At 36.0% G+C, this 22479-nt stretch overlaps 1 protein-coding gene across 3 annotated transcripts in view; it reads right to left on the bottom strand.

Annotated features, from left to right (window-relative positions):
* adam22 (ADAM metallopeptidase domain 22) overlaps window positions 1-22479 on the bottom strand; it is a 75400-nt gene that overhangs the window by 43318 nt on the left and 9603 nt on the right. For all 3 annotated transcript variants that reach the window (XR_010547483.1, XM_065298632.1, XM_065298633.1), the window contains exons 4-6: window positions 16145-16211; window positions 12397-12479; window positions 6892-6955 (exon numbers count right to left, since the gene is read on the bottom strand). Coding sequence is in view for 2 of the 3 variants with exons in the window: in XM_065298632.1 (XP_065154704.1) it covers window positions 6892-6955; window positions 12397-12479; window positions 16145-16211 (214 nt within the window). In the remaining variant the exon portion in view is untranslated. The remainder of the gene's footprint in view (window positions 1-6891; window positions 6956-12396; window positions 12480-16144; window positions 16212-22479) is intronic.

Raw genomic sequence — 22479 nt, forward strand, 5'->3', positions numbered from 1 at the left:
TCAAATGAACAACTTCACGTTTTTAATATGCAAATTTCTGTTACTGTATATTAACTGTAACAACCTACTGGACTCTATACTGGAATTTTTGATATATTTAGATTATAACTTTTTTAGGATTGGCCTAAATGTAAGAATATTTGGTAACACTTTACAATAAGGTTGATTAGTTAACATTAGTTAATGTATTAACTAACTTGAACAAACCACGAGCAATACATTTGTTACAGTATTTATTCATCTTTGTTAATGTTACTTAATACAAATTTAAGCTTTAATTGTTTGTTCATGTTAGTTCAGAGTGCATTAACTAATGTTAACAAGATTTTAATAAAGTATTAGTAATTGTTGAAATTAACATTAACAAAGATTAATAATGCTGTATTAATGCAGTTCATTATTAGTTCATGTTAACTAATGTAGCTAACTAATGTTAACTAATGAACCTTATTGTAAACTGTTACCATATTTATATAACAATAGTAAGGGGGGGGGGGGTGCGGGCGCGTATACAATGTGTCACCTTTTTCAGCCCTTCTGAGTTTGCAGGTATGCACTTGATGTCTGAATTGTTTATAACACAGTTGCTCTGCTCCAAACCTATAGTGAGCTGCTATAAATATCCTAAGTCAAATATTGCCGGCAATGTATATCATTACAGTTGATCACCACCAGTCCCATTTAAATTACGATGCCGTCTTTATGGTATCTGCTTATGTTGAGAAAAACGTAGCCCATTTTTTGGAAAAGTAAGTAACTACATGAATTATAATAAATCTTATAATATAGTATTTAAAATATAGTATTTTTAATATATGGACTTAATATATATTGCGGCGGTTTCCCGCACAGGGATTAGACTAGTCCTCGACTAAAATAAATGTAAGAGCTGGCCAAACTGAAAACAACTTGCACTGACATATCTTTAAATACATCAGTGCCCTTTGTTTTGTCTGAAAATGTAGCCTGGTTAGCCAGACCTACATCAAGATGTAAGGTCTGGCAACTCTTCACACAAACGGCTCAATGCAAGGGGCGGGATATAAGGTTGTCCCTCAAAATGCCTCTGCACGCAATAGGATAGCGCTATGACGGATCAGAGCAACGAAGAAGGTGACGTAGTTACCGTAACCAGTCGGCAAAACTCCAAACACATCTTTCTTGCTTAAAAAGGACTTCAGTAGGGTTTATTTGCTCTTCTCTTAAAGAAAAACATAAGTCTAAGTCCTCCAGAGTCGCGGCCAAAGCCGCTTCAAAAGATAGCTGTTCGCCAGCAGCAGCAGCCATTCTCTGTTTTCAAGTAGGAACCGTTGCAGCTCTGTCGTCATCATGTTAAGCCCGCCCCCACAGACGCTACACACGATGTGATTGGCCTGACCAATTTTTGGTTTTTGGACCGGTTAAGTGTATTGTGAGTGCCTAGACTAAACCCTGGCAGCAAATATATTTTGCGGCCGCTAGGGTGCGTCTAGATTTCTAGGCTACTGAAAATGCACACAAGTAATGTTTTTAGTAAGGCATATTTGTTAAAACTAGTTCGATTTCCTAATTAAACTAAGGCCTAGTCCTGGCTTAAGCTAATCCCTGTCCGGGAAACCACCCCATTATTTTTTGCTACTGGATTACTTAAGTCTGCAAAGCGACTAATCGCTTCCCTTTAAATTTCCATAGCATTTTATAATGTAGTATGTAAAGGGCACCTATTGTCCGATTCACGATTTTTCATTTCTTTGGTGTGTAAGTGTGTGTTAGTACATACGCAAAAAGTACATACCCCAAAGTAAACGATGACGCGAGTTATCGTCTTCAACGTAAATCTATTTTCTTGGACTACAACAAACACACAGATTGTAGGCAACAGTTTACTTCCTGGGATTGGTGATGAAGACCATAGATATGTATAATAAAGGCTAGATGTGTTACGGCGGAGTCTCTTAACGTCATCACCTGGCGGCCATCTTACCTCTGACAGCTCGCTTACTCGTAGCATTGTGTTTAATGGCGCAAATACTTTTAAATGACCATAACTTGCTCAATTTTCTACCGATTTTACATATCTATGATGTAGACAACATCGACAGTATCATAATTCCTCCCGCTTTGGACACACAGCCTATAAGTTAACTCCTGTAATTGCATTGTGACGGAATCTTTTAAACATGGTAAGGAGGCTAATCACAATGTAAAGATTAGCTGGCCAACCAGGGACACAGCGCTTTTCACATCGTTGAGATTTGTACAATATCTGTGCGTTTCAGGAAGAGAGTGAAATCTGGAGCTACAAAAATGTACAGTATGTGAAAAATAATTTGGTTTTTTTAACCATAAACCATGCAAACGCATTGTATTATACCAAATACACAAAATAACGTTGTTTTTTTAGCAATAAAATAGGTGCTCTTTAATATATAGTATATCTTCTATATAGTATCAGCTATGTCTGGCTCTCTCTCAAAGGTTTTTTTGTCTCCCAAGGACTTTTATCCCTAAAAGGTTATTCTCCTGGGAGTTTTTTTAACCCCTAGGGAGTCAGCTAACATTAGTTTAACTTAAAACTTTCTTCTATACGTTACATTAAAACTCAGCTCACTAGTACTACAGCTCGCTGTACTTTCCTACTTTTGTTTTCCTCTGTTTTTTTTGTGTTTTCTCTTGCTTTTATAAATGTAAAGCTGCTTTGGAACAATTAAACAATTATATAAAATTAAATTGAACTATGACATTTTTTGTATGAATTCTGCTTTATGTATGACGGAACTAAATGTTGTCTCTGACACGCTTTTGCATGCTTGTACTCAAGGTCAAAATGAAATAATATATACCATTATATAAGAAAGCCAGGGGAGAGAGACCTTTCTATACATATACACCCTTTCACCTCTCATATATACACATATGAGAGGGGGCATTTGTCGTAGGAGGATTAGTCGTATAACGCAGATGGTCCATCAGATGCATTGGTTTAAAATAAGATGGGGTTTTCTGTATGGAGGCAGGGGAGCGGGTGTGTGGGTTCTCTTGGGGCCTTGATCATGAATAGAAAGCAGGCTGGGGGGTGGCACACTTTTTTGAGGAAAGTGTGTTAAGGATGTTGGGGGGTGGGGTGCCTGCCGTATGATTCTGGAGACGATCATCCACCCCCAACATTATCAACCTGAATCTCTGCCAAGCTCAGAATGAAGAAAAAGAGAGAAATAGATGTCGCTCTCATCCAAATACCTTTTACAACAGACACACCTTGCCCGTTTATACTGCAGAAGACAGGGTAATTTTGAACTAGCACATATAAGGTGAGATGCAAAGACCCTGAATGAAGTGGGAACTTCGAGCAGTGTCCAGCAGTGAGAGACGCTATCAAGGCCAAAGAAGGACACGTTTTCATGTCCCCTGCTGCAATACAGGGTGGATGACAGATGCATGTGCCATATGGTAATCAGGACGATACTGTCCCTCTGGTTTATGACTGCGTCTAAATGAATCAGATCAGAGGACTTCCCTGTCGCTAAGGTCACTTAAACGCACAAGGTCATGACATAAAATAGTTGTATTAAACCCATTAACACACAGAGAGCAATATGCAACAACCAGCGATTAAAAAGCCAAGGCATCTCTCAAGATATAAATTTCTTTCTAATGTAATATCTGTTAGACAGAAAAAAGTCAGAAAGGGGATAAAAAGTGACTCAGACACATTACAAAAGCAGCACACAAATGATGTCAGAGTTGAGAGAGAGGAGTCACATGAACCGTAATCAGTGCTGGACGTCACCTAATACAGTAAGTCTTACTGTATAGACACAGTCAGCACTGATTGTATACGCCTAGTGTCTTTTTCTCGGTCAAGACAACCCTGTTTTCACCAACAATGGGCCTGGAACAATTTTGCCTTAACCAGGAAACAAAAGGTGTATCTATGTGGGGAAAACAACTGCTTGTCCTTTAAAAATTATTTTGTGAATTTCATACCATTGCATTAAAGCCAGCTTACGGTAGTATAAATCTGTTTTAAATAACTTTGGATGTTAAAATATGTTCAACTTCGCAAACATAGTACGACTTATAAACAAAGATGACAGACAAAACAAAAAGCTCATAAATGTGACCCTGGACTACAAAAGCAGTCACAAGTAGCACCGGTATATTAGTAGCAATAGCCAACAATACATTGTATTAGTCAAAATGATCCATTTTTAATAACACTTGACTTTACTTGAAGGGGTGTTTATAATACTGACATGACACATTCATAATCATGACATGACACGTGCTATGAACATGAAGGAGATTTTATGCATGTTTATGACAACTGTCATTAAGTGTCATTCGAATTACGTCTTTTTTAATGCAAAGATGACATTGTTTGAGATGTCTTTGTTATAACAACTTGACATTACCAAGACAACATAACAGAACACTTTTTACCAGTGATACAAATAAAATTTGTCATTAAAATGTCATTATGTGTTAATATTTGTCATATAGTTTTATAACAGCATCATTAATATTTTTCTTGACCTCAACTACAGTGGTACAATAATTTGTCATTAAAATGTCATTAAATGTTAATACTCTGTCAAAAAGTTTTATAACAACATCATGAATATGCTTCAGTTCATAATGGGTTTTTTAAGTGTCCTCCGTGTTTAACAAATAAAATCAATCACTCAATAATATACAATGATTAAAATTGATAAAATTATATTTTATTGCATTTTTTATGTATAGTGTACACACATAAAGTTAAGTATAATATTTTGACATGTCGGTTGGATTTTGTTATGGTATTTAAAATTATTTGACAGTATTAACACTTAAAGACATTTAAATGACCCATAAAGCTAGGTCGTTTCTTAAGTTTGATAATTATTCTACTATGTCATGTTTATGACAGATTTATGACAAGTTATGATGCACTGGTTTATGTCAAGTTGTCATAACAAAAACAATTCAAACAATGTAATCTTTGCATTAAAAATGACATAATTGAACAAATGACACTTAATGACAGTTGTCATAAATGTGCATAAAATCCCCTCCATGTTCATGACACTTGTCATGTCATGATTATGAAGGTGTCATGTCAGTCTTATGAACACCTTTTCAAGTAAAGTGTCAACCAATTTTTTTTTAAAGTCAAACATCATTAGGATATTAAGTAAAGATCAAGATATTTTGTCATTTTCTTACCGTAAATATATATAAAAAAATTGATTTAGAATCAGTAATATGTGTTGCTGGACTTAATTTGGACAACTTTAAAAGGCGAATTTCTCAGTAATTGGATTTTTATGCATCCATAGATTCCAGATTTTCACATTGTTGTACCTCAACAAAATATTGTTAAACAATGTTTTACCCCTGTGACTGGTTTTGTGGTCCATAAATATATACACTAGATGTCGCCTTGGGGTTCTAAGTAGGGATGCACCGATAGGATTTGTTTGGGCCGATACCGATACCGATTTAAACAGACAACTTCTGGCCGATGCCGATACCGATATTAAACACTTGTATACAATACTATACAGTTGGTCTATTTGCTCGTTTATTTCTGCATCAAATTATTTTTACTGAACATGGATTTGATCTTATTAACATTCAACTGACCAACATAATAAGAGAGACACAAATTAAGCAATAACAAATATAATAAGACAGCATGACAACCTTCAAAGGTGGTTTTTGCTGTTCAGCATTTATTTTATTAACAACATTAACTCGTTTTTTTTTTACATATAATGGATTTCTTTATGCATTTAATTAATAGGCCGATACCGATTGTTTTTCTCGTGCTATTGCCGATATGCCGATGGTTTCAAATTCATCAAAAATCGGCCGATAAATATCGGCGGCCGATACATCGGTGCATCACTAGTTCTAAGCATGCACTAAAACCGCCGCCATCTTAGAACAGGGGTCTTGTCATTATCTAGGTAAAGCTGCTATCTCCGCCTGTACTTCGAATTCATGGACGATGCCGGACTTCTGTGCTGTGAATGGATGTTAGGGCTACTAGCACTATACATTATAGTTAAAAAAAGTAAATTTTCATAATATCAAAACTTAAATTTTTTTCTGGACTCAATGCTAAATACATGTCTGACTGTTGAAACGAACCAAAAGAAAACCAAGAAAATCACGTTCATGACGATTTATGGTGATGATGACACTGATGCGGGGTTCCCCTGTTTCAAGATGGCGGCTCTAGTTGACGCATTCGGTCCAATGAACTGCCGTAGCCAAGGCGACATAAAGTGTAAATATCTATGCACAAATACAAGCAAACTAACTGAATGATAAACTTTTATAAACCTTCAAAAACACTGAACAGGTTTTATTCTTTTATAAAGTTTACATTCTTGAACCCCATCTATAGCATCAGATCATGAAACCATAGAGATATAAGCACTGGTCTAAATAACAAATCACTTTACTTCATTTGTACTTCATTTGCACATTGCTCTGTCAATTGCTTAATGAATCAAATCAATGTTTGGCTGCTAAGAAATGATATTTCCCTCTCTCAGACCTCAGTGAGCGACACGGCTTTAGCTCATCTTTCATCTATACAGCCATTAGCAGCTAATAGCCAAGCTTCTGTAGAGTCAGGTGTCTCTATTGACTGCATGAGATGGGCTTATTGGTCAACATATGACCCGCCTATCCAGTATAGAAACGTCAGCTGATACGATAACTACTTTTATGTTATGTCTAATAACCTACATAATGGAAGACATTATACATCGGCAGACAACACTGATTATAATGTATAGTAGAACCACCTATCTGGCATAGGAAAAGTTTGAACTGCAGAAAAAACCCTATGCTTCAGATATAAGCCGGTTCAGACGAATTAAAACAAAATTACAATTACTGAATAAATATACTTACACTCTTGTTATTCTCTCCTCCTGGTTCAATCATATATGTATGATTCCCATCAAAGAACATTCCACTAGAAAGAAAAAGAGAGACAGGTTTGAGAGTTTCATCTGTAACAAATGAATGCTTATACAGGAAAAGTTTCACACAGACACTTTCCAGAAAGGTAAAGCAAAGTCAGGTCTTCTGGGTTTTTTATAACACTATAGCAAAAAACGCTGTCTAGATGTTTTACTGGTGGCTGTCCAAATGCACTGCATTCTCACACTGCATAACAAAATAATACTTAAGCTATAATGAAGCATCAGTCTGTAAGTAGATAGTGTGTTTGTGTGTGTCCAGACTTCTCCTTTTGCCCTGAGACATAAGATCGTTCTCTGATCTGATGGAGTTCGATCAATCGGTCAGACCTGCAGACGGCGCAGACATGCTTAAGGTGACCTTTGAAAGCTTTATGTCAATGAGAAGGACGATTTACATACACATCCTGTTTCAATAACACCATTCTCATCAAATAATGAAATAAACAGTGTTGACGACTTGCAGTGCAGGTGTTTACTCACTGGAATGGGTTAAATGCAGAAGTCACATTTGAGTATGGTTTCCATAAATGACAAACACACTTTCACTTAAAGGGCACTGTGCTAGTGACAGCTTAAAGCCATTTTTGAACATTTTTTTCTTACAGATTTTACAAAGATTTACAGAGTAGACATCTTTATTAATTATAGGGGGAGCAATTTTGTTTTTAACACGTCATAATGCAGCGCTCATATCCGGTGAAAAAAAAAGCCAATACATCCCTAATAGCTTTAGGTCAATGACCTTTAAAAGAAAGATAGCTCTCAATCGATTATGGTTTTTAAAACTGTCTATAGTGGACTGTCATCACTAGACCGTGACACTTAGTCTGATGCTAAATATGACATTAAAGTAAGCCGTGCCATAAATTGTTCTCTCAGCTTAGCAATACAAACACACAGTTCTTTACTTTACCTTAGACATTTGCATCACAATTATGGGAAATCTCTCTTGTGTAATTGTGCCCACACTGTCTAATTAAGTACATTTGATTAAATAGATAAATTATGCAAATCAAATAAATAAAGACCCCAAAATATGTATGGTCCAGTTGCTGAACTGGAGCAGATGCAGTAGATCTCCATGATCTGACATACTTTACTATGGACAGTATGCACCAGATATTCTAGACACCGAAATGCTTTTTGAAATCCCCTGGACACATGCCTGGGTGTAATGGTCATCTCCATCTTTCAATCATCATTCATAAAATATGCTATTATAATTAATGGAAAATGTACACAAATATTTGAAGAGTTTGGTTCCAAAACGTGATAAACGCCATATTTAAAAAAAAAATTGTTACCACCAAATCAGTATTGTATCAGGTCGGTATTAAAAAGTAAATCCTTAATTTTACACAAAATTCGATATCCGCAGTGTTATTCTGTCATCTGTTCTCCCTTTATTCCCAAAACGAGATAAACGGCAGTCCTTCTCCTCTGCAGAATGCAATAAATCCGCTCAACAAATCAAAGCGCACCATTCTACGCATTGTAAACAACAATGGCAGCGCGTTAAATACACACGGAATCCTAGTTTTTCTCATCTACTTTGTACTTTGTGATCAACAAACAAACAAAAACAAAATAATACTTTGATGGCTTTGATAAACCTGTGGTGGTTTTCTGTGGTGGGGAAGAAACGTAAGCCACTTATGCAAAACTTTCCATTATTTTACTTGAAGCTAAAATCGAGCAGGACCAAAACATTTTACAGCTGATCGCTGTCAAAAAAGTTCAACGACGATGTCCCAAGGATGACAGCAGCAATAACAGTGTTCTTAATATGACAAAGTAATGGGGCATACACACCAAACGCAAGTTCAACGATTTGCGTGAGTTGTCAATGCAAAGACGCGATCTAACGCGTCCTCGCACGGGGTGATGCGGATGACGCGAATTTGGCGACGCAACTGCTGCGAAAACACACACTATTCGCCTTAAGTGCGCCTTCGCGCAAAAAAATTAGCATGACACAAAGTTAAATCCCGCGAGTAATCTAGACCGAGCAACGCGATGCTACGTATTTGGTGTGTACGTAGTATAAGTGTTTTGATTAATGCCATTAATGTTATTTTTTTATCAGTGTATACCACTAGTCAACTAAATGAATATAACATGGCAAAGATGAATGCACATTTATGTATTGATTCAGTAGATTTATAGCATTTTGAAAAAAAAGATGTCATGGATTTATTACATTTTGTGAAAAAAATAATCTGTTTTTATAATAAATCTTTGAAAATCAAATTATGGATTGGAATTTTTTATGGTCTTATAACCTAAAGATGCTATGTGAAAATTTGTAACAGAAAATAGTGGCTTTCATCTTGTCACTTTCTTGGTATAAAAAACACATTTTATCGAAATTAGTCAAAATGGATTTATTTGCATTATGGAACCAAACTCTTCATTTATATTAAATAAAAACTAGTGGTGGGCAAAGATTAATCGTGATTAATTGCATACAAAATAAAAGTATGTTTCTGCATAATATAATTGTGAGCAGTGTGTAATTATTATTTATATATAAATACACACACATTCATGTAGGCATGACACATGTACATATTTATTTATTTATTTTTATAAATAAATATATATATATATATATTTATTTATTTTTATAAATAAATATATATATATATATATATATATATATATATATATATATATATATATATATATATATATATATATATATATATATATATATATATATATATATATATATATATATATATATATATATATAAAATCTGAAATGTATATACAGTATATATTGTGCAAAAACACACTTTTATTTTGTATGCGATTAATTGTCTGCTTGTGAATGGTAATGCTTGCAAAAGTGGCAACTGTTTAGTAAATTCACCCCAGTGTGGATATTACATCATTTACAAATATCCAAATATTTGACAAGTAGGCTATACAATAATGGCACATTAAAGAGGGTGAATGAACTTTTGCAGTCATGAGTAAAAACGAGAATCTCTGCGCTCTATTTCTGAGCTAGATATGACCTGACTATCGTTGTGTTCACATACAAAAAGAGACAGAGAGAGAGAGAGATGGATCTGACCTGACTCCTTCTTAAACTAAAAATAAAGACACAAGAAACTGAGCTGTCCCACAGGGCCATGCAGAGAGGCTGTGTGTATAAGGCTCTATAGAGACAGACTCGATTCTCCTTCGGCAGACGGCCCGTCACTTTCCCAGTGACAAGTAATTTTTTATGTTGAAAGTTAAAATAGCAAACAGAACATAGTACAACAACATGTAGCAGTATTTTAGATTGTAATAAGTGGGCTGGGCTACCAAACAAATTGATAACACTCACAACAATGTTCCCCATACGGGAACCAGCACCAACTCCACATGGTGAATCGGCCCCTCAAAAAAGGCGAGGGTGACTTACTTTAGCAGCCGGTTAAGAGATGTAGTTGATAACTTTAGGTGTGTTCGACTTTATTTAGCATGTGGAAAGAAACTTTCGTAAACAAAGTGAGGGAGTAATGTGTCCGAATGTTATGATTGGCCCGAAGCAGTCAGGACCTTTTGACGTCGTCCATGCTCATACCGCTAATCCTAATCTCTGTTCTCTACTCACAGCATTGTACACTGCAAAAATTCATTGTTGCACTTAAGTTTAATCAACCTGAAATTACAATTAATTTTAACTTTCTTAGTGAGGAGTTGCTATAAATTGTATAAATAAAGTTGAATTAACTTAACCTAATTTGACTTCATTTTTATAATTTATAGCAACTTCTCACTACACTGTAAAAAGTAAAAGTTGAATCCACTTAAAAAAATACTTCAGTTGGTAATATGTTTTTTCAACTAAAATTTTCTCACTTTAAGTGAAAAATTTAAGTTGAAAATGTTTAAAAATGTTAGATGTAAGAATTTCTTTTTAAGTTTTTCGCCTTAAATTTTTCACTTAAAGGTGCCGTAGAATGTAAAACTGTATTTACAGTATATAGGCATATCTAGGCAAGTTATTCATTTATAAGTAGAGCCCTATGATTTTTGCGATGCGAATAATGCGAATCGAATTCAAATACCCAGAAACATTTTCCTTTTGTGTAATGTTGAACGCACAAACAGGGTTTGTCAAAGCCCGGAACACAGCAGACAAAATAGGTACAGTATACTATACTTTCTTTCAGCCCCCCCCTTGCGCGCGCACACGTCCACACAGCTTTAGTCTATTTACAGGACATTCACAAATTCAGGAAACGGAAGAAAAACAGCAAATCCACCACTGCAGTGAAGAAACTGTACGAGTGTGCGCCCCCACAGCAACGTGACGCTCTTGACATCCATATATCAGCGCGTTTAGCTCATATATGTATAACACACAAACTAAGTTTTCTTTCTTGTTTAAGTGAACATAAACAGCTGGATGTTACTCAGTATATTAAAACTTAAAACAGTCTGTCTTGGGTCTTAAAGTGACAGTAGCCTGCAGCTTTCTGTGTCAGAAATGTGTTGATTTCATAACAAATATATTTACATATAATACAGATGCCTGAACATTAAAACAAGATTTTAGTATTTGTATTTGTCATGTTCTGAATAAAAAGTATTTTAAAACCATTATTAACTGTCTTGTTTTTACAATTTGCGTTCAGGAGCAAAAATCTGCCTTTTAATGTGACAGGAATAAAGATTTGTTATTTATCATGATAATTATCGATATCGACTAATATGGAAAACATTTTTTTGATCATTTTTTTGGCCATATCGCCCAGCCCTACTTTTATGTAAATATCAAAGTACAATTTAACATATTATTTCAATGCATTCTTGGCACCTTTAAAGTGAAAAAATGTAAGTTTATAAAACTTTATTTTTGTAGGTGTTACCATTTGAAGTACGTTTTTTTTTTTAAGTAGAGCAGCTTTCAGTTTTCACAGTGTAGTCAAGAAAGTAGAAATGAATTCTAAATTAAAGTTGATTAAACTCAAATAATTAAGTGCAACAAGGAAACTGTACCCATACCGGTAGATTACTGTTAATCTTTCAACTTCTCTTACTGGTAAATTGGCAATGTTGATTTACTGATGTTTTTAAAAAAAGTCCTCATCTCCTATCGGTAAAGGCTTTGTGTGTAAAGGCATCTACAGATACACACACAGCCCAGTGAGCATTAGTGTATGAGATGAGAGGAGGATAATAGCATGCTACAATTATACAGCTTTAATTGCTGAATGGGATAATCACTGCTTTGGCCTGCCACTGTGGCATGCTAACATGTGTTTATTTATGAATGCGTCTTAGAAAGAGACAAGTGGTGTGTGTGTGTGTGTGTGTGTGTGTGTGTGTGTACGTCACATTTCTATGGGCATCTCTAAGTAAACAGTGTGCAATCCAGATTGAAGTCTGCTACACAGGCACAGCTACTGTAAAACACACAGGGACTTACTGTAACCCATGGCAGGTTGAAAGCGCCACGTACGACTTCGGTATATCACGTACTTTCCCATGGTAATAACAATGTTCTCCACCCTGCAAGAAGAAACAAACAGCGGTAATAAACACATAATAACAGGGCTCCAGACTAACTTTTTTAACTAGGAGCACAGTGGCCCCCAACTGAAAATTTTAGGGGCGCAACCAGAAAATTTAGGGGCACACACCATAAATCAACATGCTAACCAAATATTCACATTTCTACTAATTTCCACTGTATTACTAATAAATACTTTAATGATAGATGCAGAAAGTACAATGTGCTGTTTCAAATTCAGTGACACATTTTATTGTGCACTTTTGGAAAAAAAGGTCAAATTTACTGGTTGCACATGTGCGACTGGATGTAAAATTCAGTGGCACACTCTCAAATTTTAGGGGCAAAATGCCACCATTTGGGGGTAGTCTGGAGCCCTGAATAATAAACAAACAATAATAAACGACAACAACACGTGCATTGCTAACATACACCTTTGTTTACAGTATAAAAGTCCACAATGCAGCAAAATACAATTGTCATTTTCACCCTATTTCTGACCGATTATCCTGTTCTCTTGGCTACTCCAGCAAGAATTACTACATCATATCATGATATAAAATTACTCTTGTTGTTCTGTAAGATTTTGGTCGAATAGCATTGAATATTTAAATTGTGTGTGTGGGTGTACATCCATACCACCGATGCCTGTTGTTTGTACTTAAGTAAACAAAAAACTTGTAAAAGCTTTCTTGAGAGAGACAGAGTGTGTGCGCGCGCGCGTGTGTGTGTTATTTACGAAATGTTTTCGAGTATAAGTGCTCGGCCGCCATTAGGCCTGCAGCGTTCTCTTCCTGTCTTCTCTCAGAGGAATAAGGCAGCAACATTTACCAGCAGATCAATTTCAATTCATCTCTCCCTCCACTAGCAAAAATGCATCATTCATCGAGTTTTATCCATTCCTCTGCTTGTCTCTGTTGTTCTCAAGCATTCCTGACTTTAATTTCACATGTAGCACTTTGTGATCTCATTTGCCAGCTAATCAAGAGGTGAGGGCACTCAAACTACCCAGCATGCATCAGTGGTCAGGTTTTGTCTAAAACATAAATAATGTCTATTGTCTTCGATCGTATATAGTTAAACTAAAATCATTCTACATTGTTGCAGATAGATGGAGCTAAATATATATCCCTCCCTATCATCTACTCGATCCTAACAGTACCACCTGCTTAGATTTTTCATTCATCCTCAGGAACAGCCTCAAATAAGTCCCCGTTTCTTTCCAGACATCACACACATGCTGTGTTTCCTCAGGCTCCACAGCTAGGATTTTTATGTGTGAGAGGTTTCTTTTGGATCTAAGCAACAACTTGTCATAGAAACCTTCTGAGCTCTAAATTTTCTCGCCATTCATTATATAGTACCTCATTCTGAAACTACATTCATTTCACACATCAACACCTTTAGTGTTCAGAAACGTAGCCTGCTCAGTCACGGTGAGGCTTTTTCTATTCATAAATATGACAAACCTTGTTTAATTGGCACAACATACAGCACCACTTATGAGAAGCTCAGATGCAAAGCCGCTAAATGCCACCTCTGTCATAAAGGAGATAACGATATAGGGATAAAGATTATGCCATTCAGAATTGATGCCACGTCAAATTTTCAGCAAAGTCCTCTAAGTGCAAGGAAGATTTTTCACAAGGCACTTAGAGGGATTTGCAACCAAACTCCTCATATCCTTGCACAGCAGAAGTTATTTGCATGCAAAGAAAGCATTTACAAGTCCAAAAAAAAAACACAGCCGAGCTTAATTCTAATAGCCAGGAAAAGGATGGAAAGCGGACAAAAAGCTTATTTGTTTAAGAAGACTACTTCTTACTACTGGAATTTAGAGAAACTAACCTTGGCTTATCCACTATACAAAATCCAATAATTATGTCAAGATAGAGGGCAAAAATAGGACACTGTATCCCTGTCCCGTGTGACAGGAAGAATCTGCAACCGGGCTAAAACAAGCAAACACCTTCTGCTCTGGGCTCAGTGTGTCCCATCTGAATACAAGCATGTCTCTGTGCTCTGACATAATGAAGCTGACATGATTCTGAATCCCAGTGTGGCACAGAGTAACAGATCTGATCGTCTACATTAAATGTCTCAGGTAAAAAAACAGCAACTGCCTATTCTTTCTCACGGTCACAGAGGGAAACTCATTAATTTGGGTTAAATACAACACTTACACACAGTATTAAAGGATTAGTCTATTTTCTTTAAAGCAACACTATGTAGTTTCCATGTAAAAATGACTTACAGCTCCCCCATGTGGTTGAAAAGCGCAACAGTGCCTGGTATCAGACACTCTTCTGCAGGCAGGGGGAGGGGCGGGGCTGTTTTTCCTACCCTCCACCTCCACTTTCAGAGTGTGCTTGTAGCAGCTAGGAGGCTGCTCAGGTTGCAGCAACAGTACAATTTGTCCAGTTAAAAGTTGTTCTATCACTGAAATAATTTTAGAGACATTATTTAAAGGTAAAAAAACTACATAGTGTTGCTTTAAAAAAAAATCCAGATAATTCACTCACCACCATGTCATCCAAAATGTTGATGTCTTTCTTTGTTCAGTCGAGAAGAAATTATGGTTTTTGAGGAAAACATTTCAGGATTTTTCTCATTTTAATGGACTTGAATGGACCCCAACAGTTTAAAATTGCAGTTTCAAAGGATTCTAAACGATCCCAAACGGATGAGGGTCTTATCTAGCGAAACGATTGTCATTTTTGGCAAGAAAAATAAAAAATATGCACTAAAAATATGCAAAATATGCCAGCGCGAATTCACATAATTGCGTAATGACGTCGAAAGGTCACGTGTTACACATATGAAATGCACATTTGCGGACCATTTTAAACAATAAACTGACACAAAGACATTAATTGGTATCATTCCACATACAACAACGTTGGAACGGTCCTTTTTCTCCACACTTGTAAACATTGTAGCGTAGTTTCGCATACGTCATCCATGACCTCTTGACGTGATGACGTATTACGTGAGGTCGCGCTGGCGCGTCACATGACCGGAGGAAGACAAGAAGTTGTGGTTTAAAGTGGATATTTTGTATTTTTCTTGACAAAAATGAAAATCTTTTCGCTAGATAAGACCCTTATGCCTCGTTTGGGATCGTTTAGAATCCTTTGAAACTGCAATTTTAAACTGCATTGAAACTGTTAAAGGAGTAGTCCACTTTATAGATGGGGACCATTGACTTTTCATAGTAGGTCAAAAAAATACTATGGTAAGTCAATGGGCCCCATCTTTAAAGTGAACTAGTCCTTTAAGTGTTGGGGTCCATTAAAGTCCATTAAAATTAGAAAAATCCTGGAATGTTTTCCTGAAAAAACATAATTTCTTCTTGACTGAACAAAGACAAACATCAACATTTTGGATGACATGGTGGTGAGTAAATTATCTTTTTTTATTTTTTTTTATTGACTAATCCTTTAAGTATACATTTTTTTAGGAACAATGTTTATTATATGATCTAAATTTGTCCAAATCATGTCTTTTGACATGGCAGTACTATTATAGATCAGTGAATGGCTAGTTAACAGCCGAGGGTGAGTTCTATATGCATTTAGACATTTCTAGTACAAACCCAAACCCAGAATAATTACAGCAAGGAGAAGAAATGACAAGAACTGAGCCGTCCAATGTTTATACTCACTTTGATGACGACTGACTTCCCATCCTCTGATATTTGCCTTTCAATGTAATTTGATGATAGTAGATCACTGCAAAAAAAAAGGCAGTTGGTAAAAAGTGAAATGTCTATTCATTTATAAATACAAGTATTATTTAGTACATTCACTAAATTGTACCTGTGACTGATGCAAGTTAAGATAACTTTAATTTCTTAATTTTTTCACACAAAATATCCTTGAAAGACCATAAATAAAAATCAACATGTGATGCCATCTAGGCAGCTAACATGCAAGACAGGAAAGACCAAGTGAAAATATTACACACACACAAAATTAAACACAAATAGCACACCATGGACACAAAATTGAGATTCTTTATCCTTTTAAATGCATTACTTCATAGATCTTAGCATCCCACATATAATAAGGATATCAAAGCAAGATTTGTATTTCTGTTCTGCTGCTTATCTTTCAGAAGATAAAATTGATAGAATGATGGGATTGTTTTTAAACCATTTAACATGCTGAATCCATTGCTCCATTTTAATTACATAAATAACAGTATCAGTATTTGCTTCACTTTGGTCTGGTGGCCTGGTTGGAACTCCACCTAAATGTATAATTACATCTCTATTTTGTGGAGAAAAACAGGCACAGTGCTGTAAGAGTACAGGGTTTAGTGTATTAAAGCATGAACTCTGACTGTGAGATCAGTTATCCTGATCTTAAAAACAACCGCGTGATCACAGCATGACATCAAAGGCAGCATTCACAAGTCATCAGTGAAAAACACACATAACTTCAACAGCATACAGTCACAGCAGTGCACCAGATCAATGCCAGTCGCATAAACTGTTTAGATTAGTCTTACAAGTTACGCTTTAATTTTTTTCCTTCAAAACTTATCATAACTGTTAGGGGTGCACCGAAATTTCGGCCGGAAATAAAAAACGTTGTCGAATACGCAAGCCGAAAACAAATATTACAAGTTAGTCATCTTTATTTCTTAGAAAGTGATCATAATTGATTTAAGTCAAGTGAGTTACATAAAAATGTAGACAAATCTCATTTCAATCTGAAAAGTAAGACTGAAAAAGTAAGCCCTTCCTAATTGCAAGTTGGTCAGACTAGGTCTTAAGACAGCCTTAACTTACCAACTATGTTTATGCAATTATCAGTGCTTACAAAACTGCCGTGTAAGTAAGGAATAATTGAAGACGGGCCATTGAATTCTAAGAAAATAATGCACACCCAAGGTGCAATGCGGAACGACGCGAAGTGTGCATTATTTTCAATTATTACACGGCTCTCTGGAATGCTTGATTCTGATTGGTCAGTTGAGACATTTGCAGGTTCGTTCTTTTCAAATAATAACCGCTCCAAAATAATAACGCATAGCCGGACTACTTGCACGAGTAAAATCGTTCCGCGCCAATAAAGATCAATAAAGATTACTGTCTGTTTGGCGCCATCTTGTGACAAACACTCGACAACCACGACAAGACACAGAGAGCTTACTGAGACTGAACTTGACAAAATAGAGCATGACAGCTAAGCCAACACACAAAAATAAAAAAGAATGGGCATTTAAACTTCCCAAAGACTGGCTAAAAGAGAAAAAATGGAGACAAGTATGAACAGAGGATCTTAATAAGGTATTACGATCATTTTATGCATCTGTGCAAAGTTTCGCGGAAGGACAAAAATGTTAATTTAAAACAAATATGCCAATAAAATGTTTCAAATTCATATTCATGTCCAGTTTTTTTTCTAATGTGGCAAGTAGCGGTGTAATAAGCGGGACCTCTGCTTCGCGTCGGGTCCTGATCACACTGTCGGGGCTTATTTCCCAATAACTACCGGCTGCCTCTACATTATCCCTTACATAATTCAAATGACCGGAGTCAATTATTCCACTTATACCATGGTTACCACAAACATTTCTCTGGTGCCTTTTTTTAAGACATTTTAAATGTTAGGTGTGCGGTTATCATAAATTAATGCATACCCACGGAACATTTCTCAGCCAATCAGAATACAGCATTCAACAAACCCGTGGTATAATACAGATTTATCTCTTGCACAACTAGGACATTACACACAACTTAACCACAGCTGACCACATACAACACAAACAGCAAGTTAACTTACTGTACAGCGGTGATGCGTGCATGAGATCAAATTATGAATAATTCATGAAAGGTTTGTGTTCATAGACCACATTGTTAAAAGTGGTAATGTGCCATTGTAACGAAAAATATTTTGTTGGCGTTCCTTAATGTAGTCAGGTTGATTCAGTGAAGAGGAAAGATTTGCTTTAAACAATGAGGGGGGTTGAAGTGTCAACTGTGTATATATTTTTATTTTTAAAGCTCATATAACACACGCTGTTTCTGCATTTCTGATGACAATCTGAAGTATCTATAGAGTAGTATTACATCCTTTATATCTCCTAAGAGTCTTTAGTTTAATCAGATTTATAAAAGAAAGATTAGCTTTACCGAATCTTTCCAATAACGTACGAAAAAATGAAGAAGGAGGAGTTACTACCGCAGGAGGAGCGAGTACGATTCATGCAACACTATACAACACCGTTTAACTTATGATTCACTACATGTTCGTATCATTTATATAATATGCACGCGCCTATTTCCAACATAAGACAGAAGTCTTACTTAACGCATGCAACTCATGACCCCGTTGGTACTTTTCAATGAAATCCAGCGCATTAAACACACACGCAAAACTCCTCTGCTACCCCGGATAATAAACTATATCCATTGTTTCCATAAGGCTGCCTTTCTTCTCCTTACATCCAAAAACACACTTCTTCTTTCGTGCCATTGTTTGAAATTGAAGAAAGCTGTATAGCGTGATGTGATGTTTGCAAGTTCTAGCATCTCCTGCTGATTGACAGGTGGGTGGGGTTTTCCGGGGAAAGTGCCCCTAAAAAGAAGTGATACGTATAGAGACCCCTGAAACGTCACCTGGACCCGTAATCGAAAAAAAAACTTTCCGAAACTTGTACGAACCCTGGCGAAGTGCATTCGGCACAGAAATACTCTGTAACACACCCAACTGCTTTTTTGACACTTTGCCTACGTTTAGCATGAGGAAACAACTGTATAACTGTGTTAATAAGTCAGAATGCATTAAATACCATTGAACCCCCCCTTTAATATTGGGTGGGTTGTAATGCTATTTTTTATTATTTAGGTGGTCTCTGACTTAACTACTATTAGTTTAGGTCTGAATTTTTTTACAGCTTGCACCAAGTCACAACCTTCATAAATGCAATCATGCATAACAAATCAAATGTGGCTGTAATTCTGAATTCAGGAGAGAGGGAGAAACATGAAGCGTGGCTGAGATCACAAATCAACACATGGATCCAAGGACTAATGGAGGACAAGACAAAATCAAAGCGTAAAAAGAGAAAGAGACAGGAGAAATAGGACAGTAGGAGAGGAACAGAGACTGCAAAAAAAAAGTACACACACAAGACAATCACACCAGCAAACATTGCATCCCTAGTTATATTATGCGTGTCATAAAATGCACATGATTGATGATAAGAGCTGCTGTTTCACACACTATCATATACACATGCACTATATCAGCCTCCAGCTCCACACCCAGCATCACCCCCTCCACAACCTAATCTGCTTATCCGTGTTGTTGTGCTGTCTGAGAAATGCATGCTGTAACACAGCCAAATAAAGCTCATTTATTAAATACATGAATTAGTGATCAGGTCAAAAGCCACAAAACCTGGAAAAGGATTGAAAAGACCAAGGAATAGGGATTAACTTTTAAGTGTTTGCAATCTGTGCATTGTTTTTAGATAACATATATACGGCGGTGAAAATAAGTATTTGACACATCAGCATTTTTTATAAGTAAGGGGATTTCTAAGTGGTCTATAGACACAAAATTTCCACCAGATGTAGCCATCAAGCTAAATATTGAATTCATACAAAGAAATCAAGATTTAAAGACCATTTGTGTGGAAGAATGGGCCAGAATCACTCCTGAGCAATGCAGATGACTGGTCTCTCAATACAAGAAGCGTCTAGAAGCTGTAATCACCAACAAAGGCTTTTCTACAAAGTTTTAAAAAAGTGTGATCAATACTTATTCGCTGTGTCATTTCACTTTATTTATTATGACTCAACTTGTATACTTCAATGTTCTGAGTTCTTTGTATGAATTCAATATTTGGCTTGATGGCTACATCTGGTGGAAATTTTGTGTCAATAGCCCACTTTGAAATTCCCTTACTGATGTGTCAAATACTTATTTCCCCCGCTGTACATGTATGCAGTATCTGTACTTCAGTGCAGTATTTCCTCTATACTAACATAAAAAATATCAAACAATTTATTGATCAATTAAGTTCTTTCTGCATTTATTACATTGAAATCTGAAATAATTGCATTGTCTGACAACAGGCTGCTAAGGCCAATAAATGTAGATAATGGTTTGCCAACAATATGCAGATTTATTTTATAGACCGTAAATTATCCATATATTCTTTAAATCCTTAAAATATCCCTACTAAGGACTATGGGCATAAAACACAATGCAAACAGACAAATTTGTCAAGTTTTAACACGAGAGCAGAAAAGTGTATATGTATGAAATGTATATGTATAAATGCAAATGAAAAAGCTGCATTACATTTTGCTTTGTGTATTGCAGAGGTAAAGGCCGATAGCAGATTTCAGATTTAATTGCTTTGGGATTTGAATAATTTAAAAGGAAAGCCCCACAATCCCCCATCCCATGCCAATCCATTCTTCCTCTCTCTCTTTCCCTCTCACACACACAACCCTACAAATGTTTTACATAGGTGCTGTCACGTGGTCAGAAAATGGCTCTCAGTTCTCATGTAAAGCTTAATGGACGGTTCCATTGTATGACACAGACAACAGAAGCAAGACATCCTAATTAAAGACAAAAGGGAAAACCAGAGGAATTGAAATGAAAGGGTTTAGAAAAGGTGCACAGATTGCATGTCAAGCACCACTTTATTATATACATGTGTGTATGCGTGTTCAAGGCGTAGAGGTTCTGCCAGAGACACAGATTAGCACAAAGATGGCACAGTGGCATGAACTCACAGTAGGCTACTCATCATTTGCATGCAAATATATAAACACTGTTGAAAATGTGCTGTAATTACAAATGCATAAATTCAGACAGAAAGATAACAGGACAAACAGACATTTAGATCTTAAAAAAAAAAAACGTATTATTCTGGATTCTAGAGACCAGCAGAGGATCTCCCATGAGGACAAACCTCATCAAGCAAAGTATACATCACTCACTGTTATGTAGGGAATATATGTAAATATATATGAGGGTGGATGTGTTTGAAAAACCTGAAGTCAGTGTTGTGAAGTGCATGCTGAGCACTTCAACTCTTCTGTTTTCGCTGTCCATGAGTTTTTAAACCTTCAGCTCTGCTTGTGTTCCCAAAGAGGAAAAACGCAGCCTCAGCAAAACAAAGAACCTGACAGCAATTTTTTGGAAACCACACAAACACACATTCACAATGCTTACAAATAAACATGCTTACAACACACACTGCAAAATGTGAATTTAAAGACTCATACAAGGGCTTTGCAATATGACAGATAATTGTGTATTTTAAAGAAAGACCCCCTTCCCCCATAACACTTATTGTAAGGGGAGCAGGTGCAGCCACACTCATTTGGATTGTGATGGGTTTTACCAGCCCCTCCCACTGAGTGTTAGTTATCAAAAATGCTCATTATTTAACCAATCAATTCCCTACATTCAGAAATCGTACATGCCAGTTTTATCCTGGTATATATATTGCATTACCAAAATAAATTTAAACTGTAAATTACACTGGAAAAAATAATACGCTGAATATACAAAAAAAAAATATTTATAGTGCATAATTTTTTGCATCCACTTTTTAAAGTACGTTTTACATGGAAATTTAAAAATTTAACCAATTGCAATTTTAAGCAGTTTAAGCTTAATTTTTGCTTAAAATTCCATGTGAAACTAGCTTAAAAAGAGGGACGCAAAAATGCTGCACTATACTTTTTAGTAAATTGAGCTAAATATTTTTACCCACTCTGGGCCTAAAAATCACTATTTAAAAAAAAATGTATGACCATGGAGGACCTAACAAACACAAAACAACTTAAGAAGGTGGGTCAAACTTCAATTATTAATAAATCTCTGTTATATCTATTATATTATATCATATCTGTGTAATATAAAGGTGTCAGTCGGATAGATAATACAATAGCTAAACTTCTGCTAAAAATGTGTAATGCTCTTGTGAGTTTGTGTAAAGTGCATGAGCCCAAGTGAGACA

The sequence above is a fragment of the Paramisgurnus dabryanus genome, chromosome 13, assembly GCF_030506205.2.
Source record: "Paramisgurnus dabryanus chromosome 13, PD_genome_1.1, whole genome shotgun sequence".
Lineage (NCBI taxonomy): Eukaryota > Metazoa > Chordata > Actinopteri > Cypriniformes > Cobitidae > Paramisgurnus > Paramisgurnus dabryanus.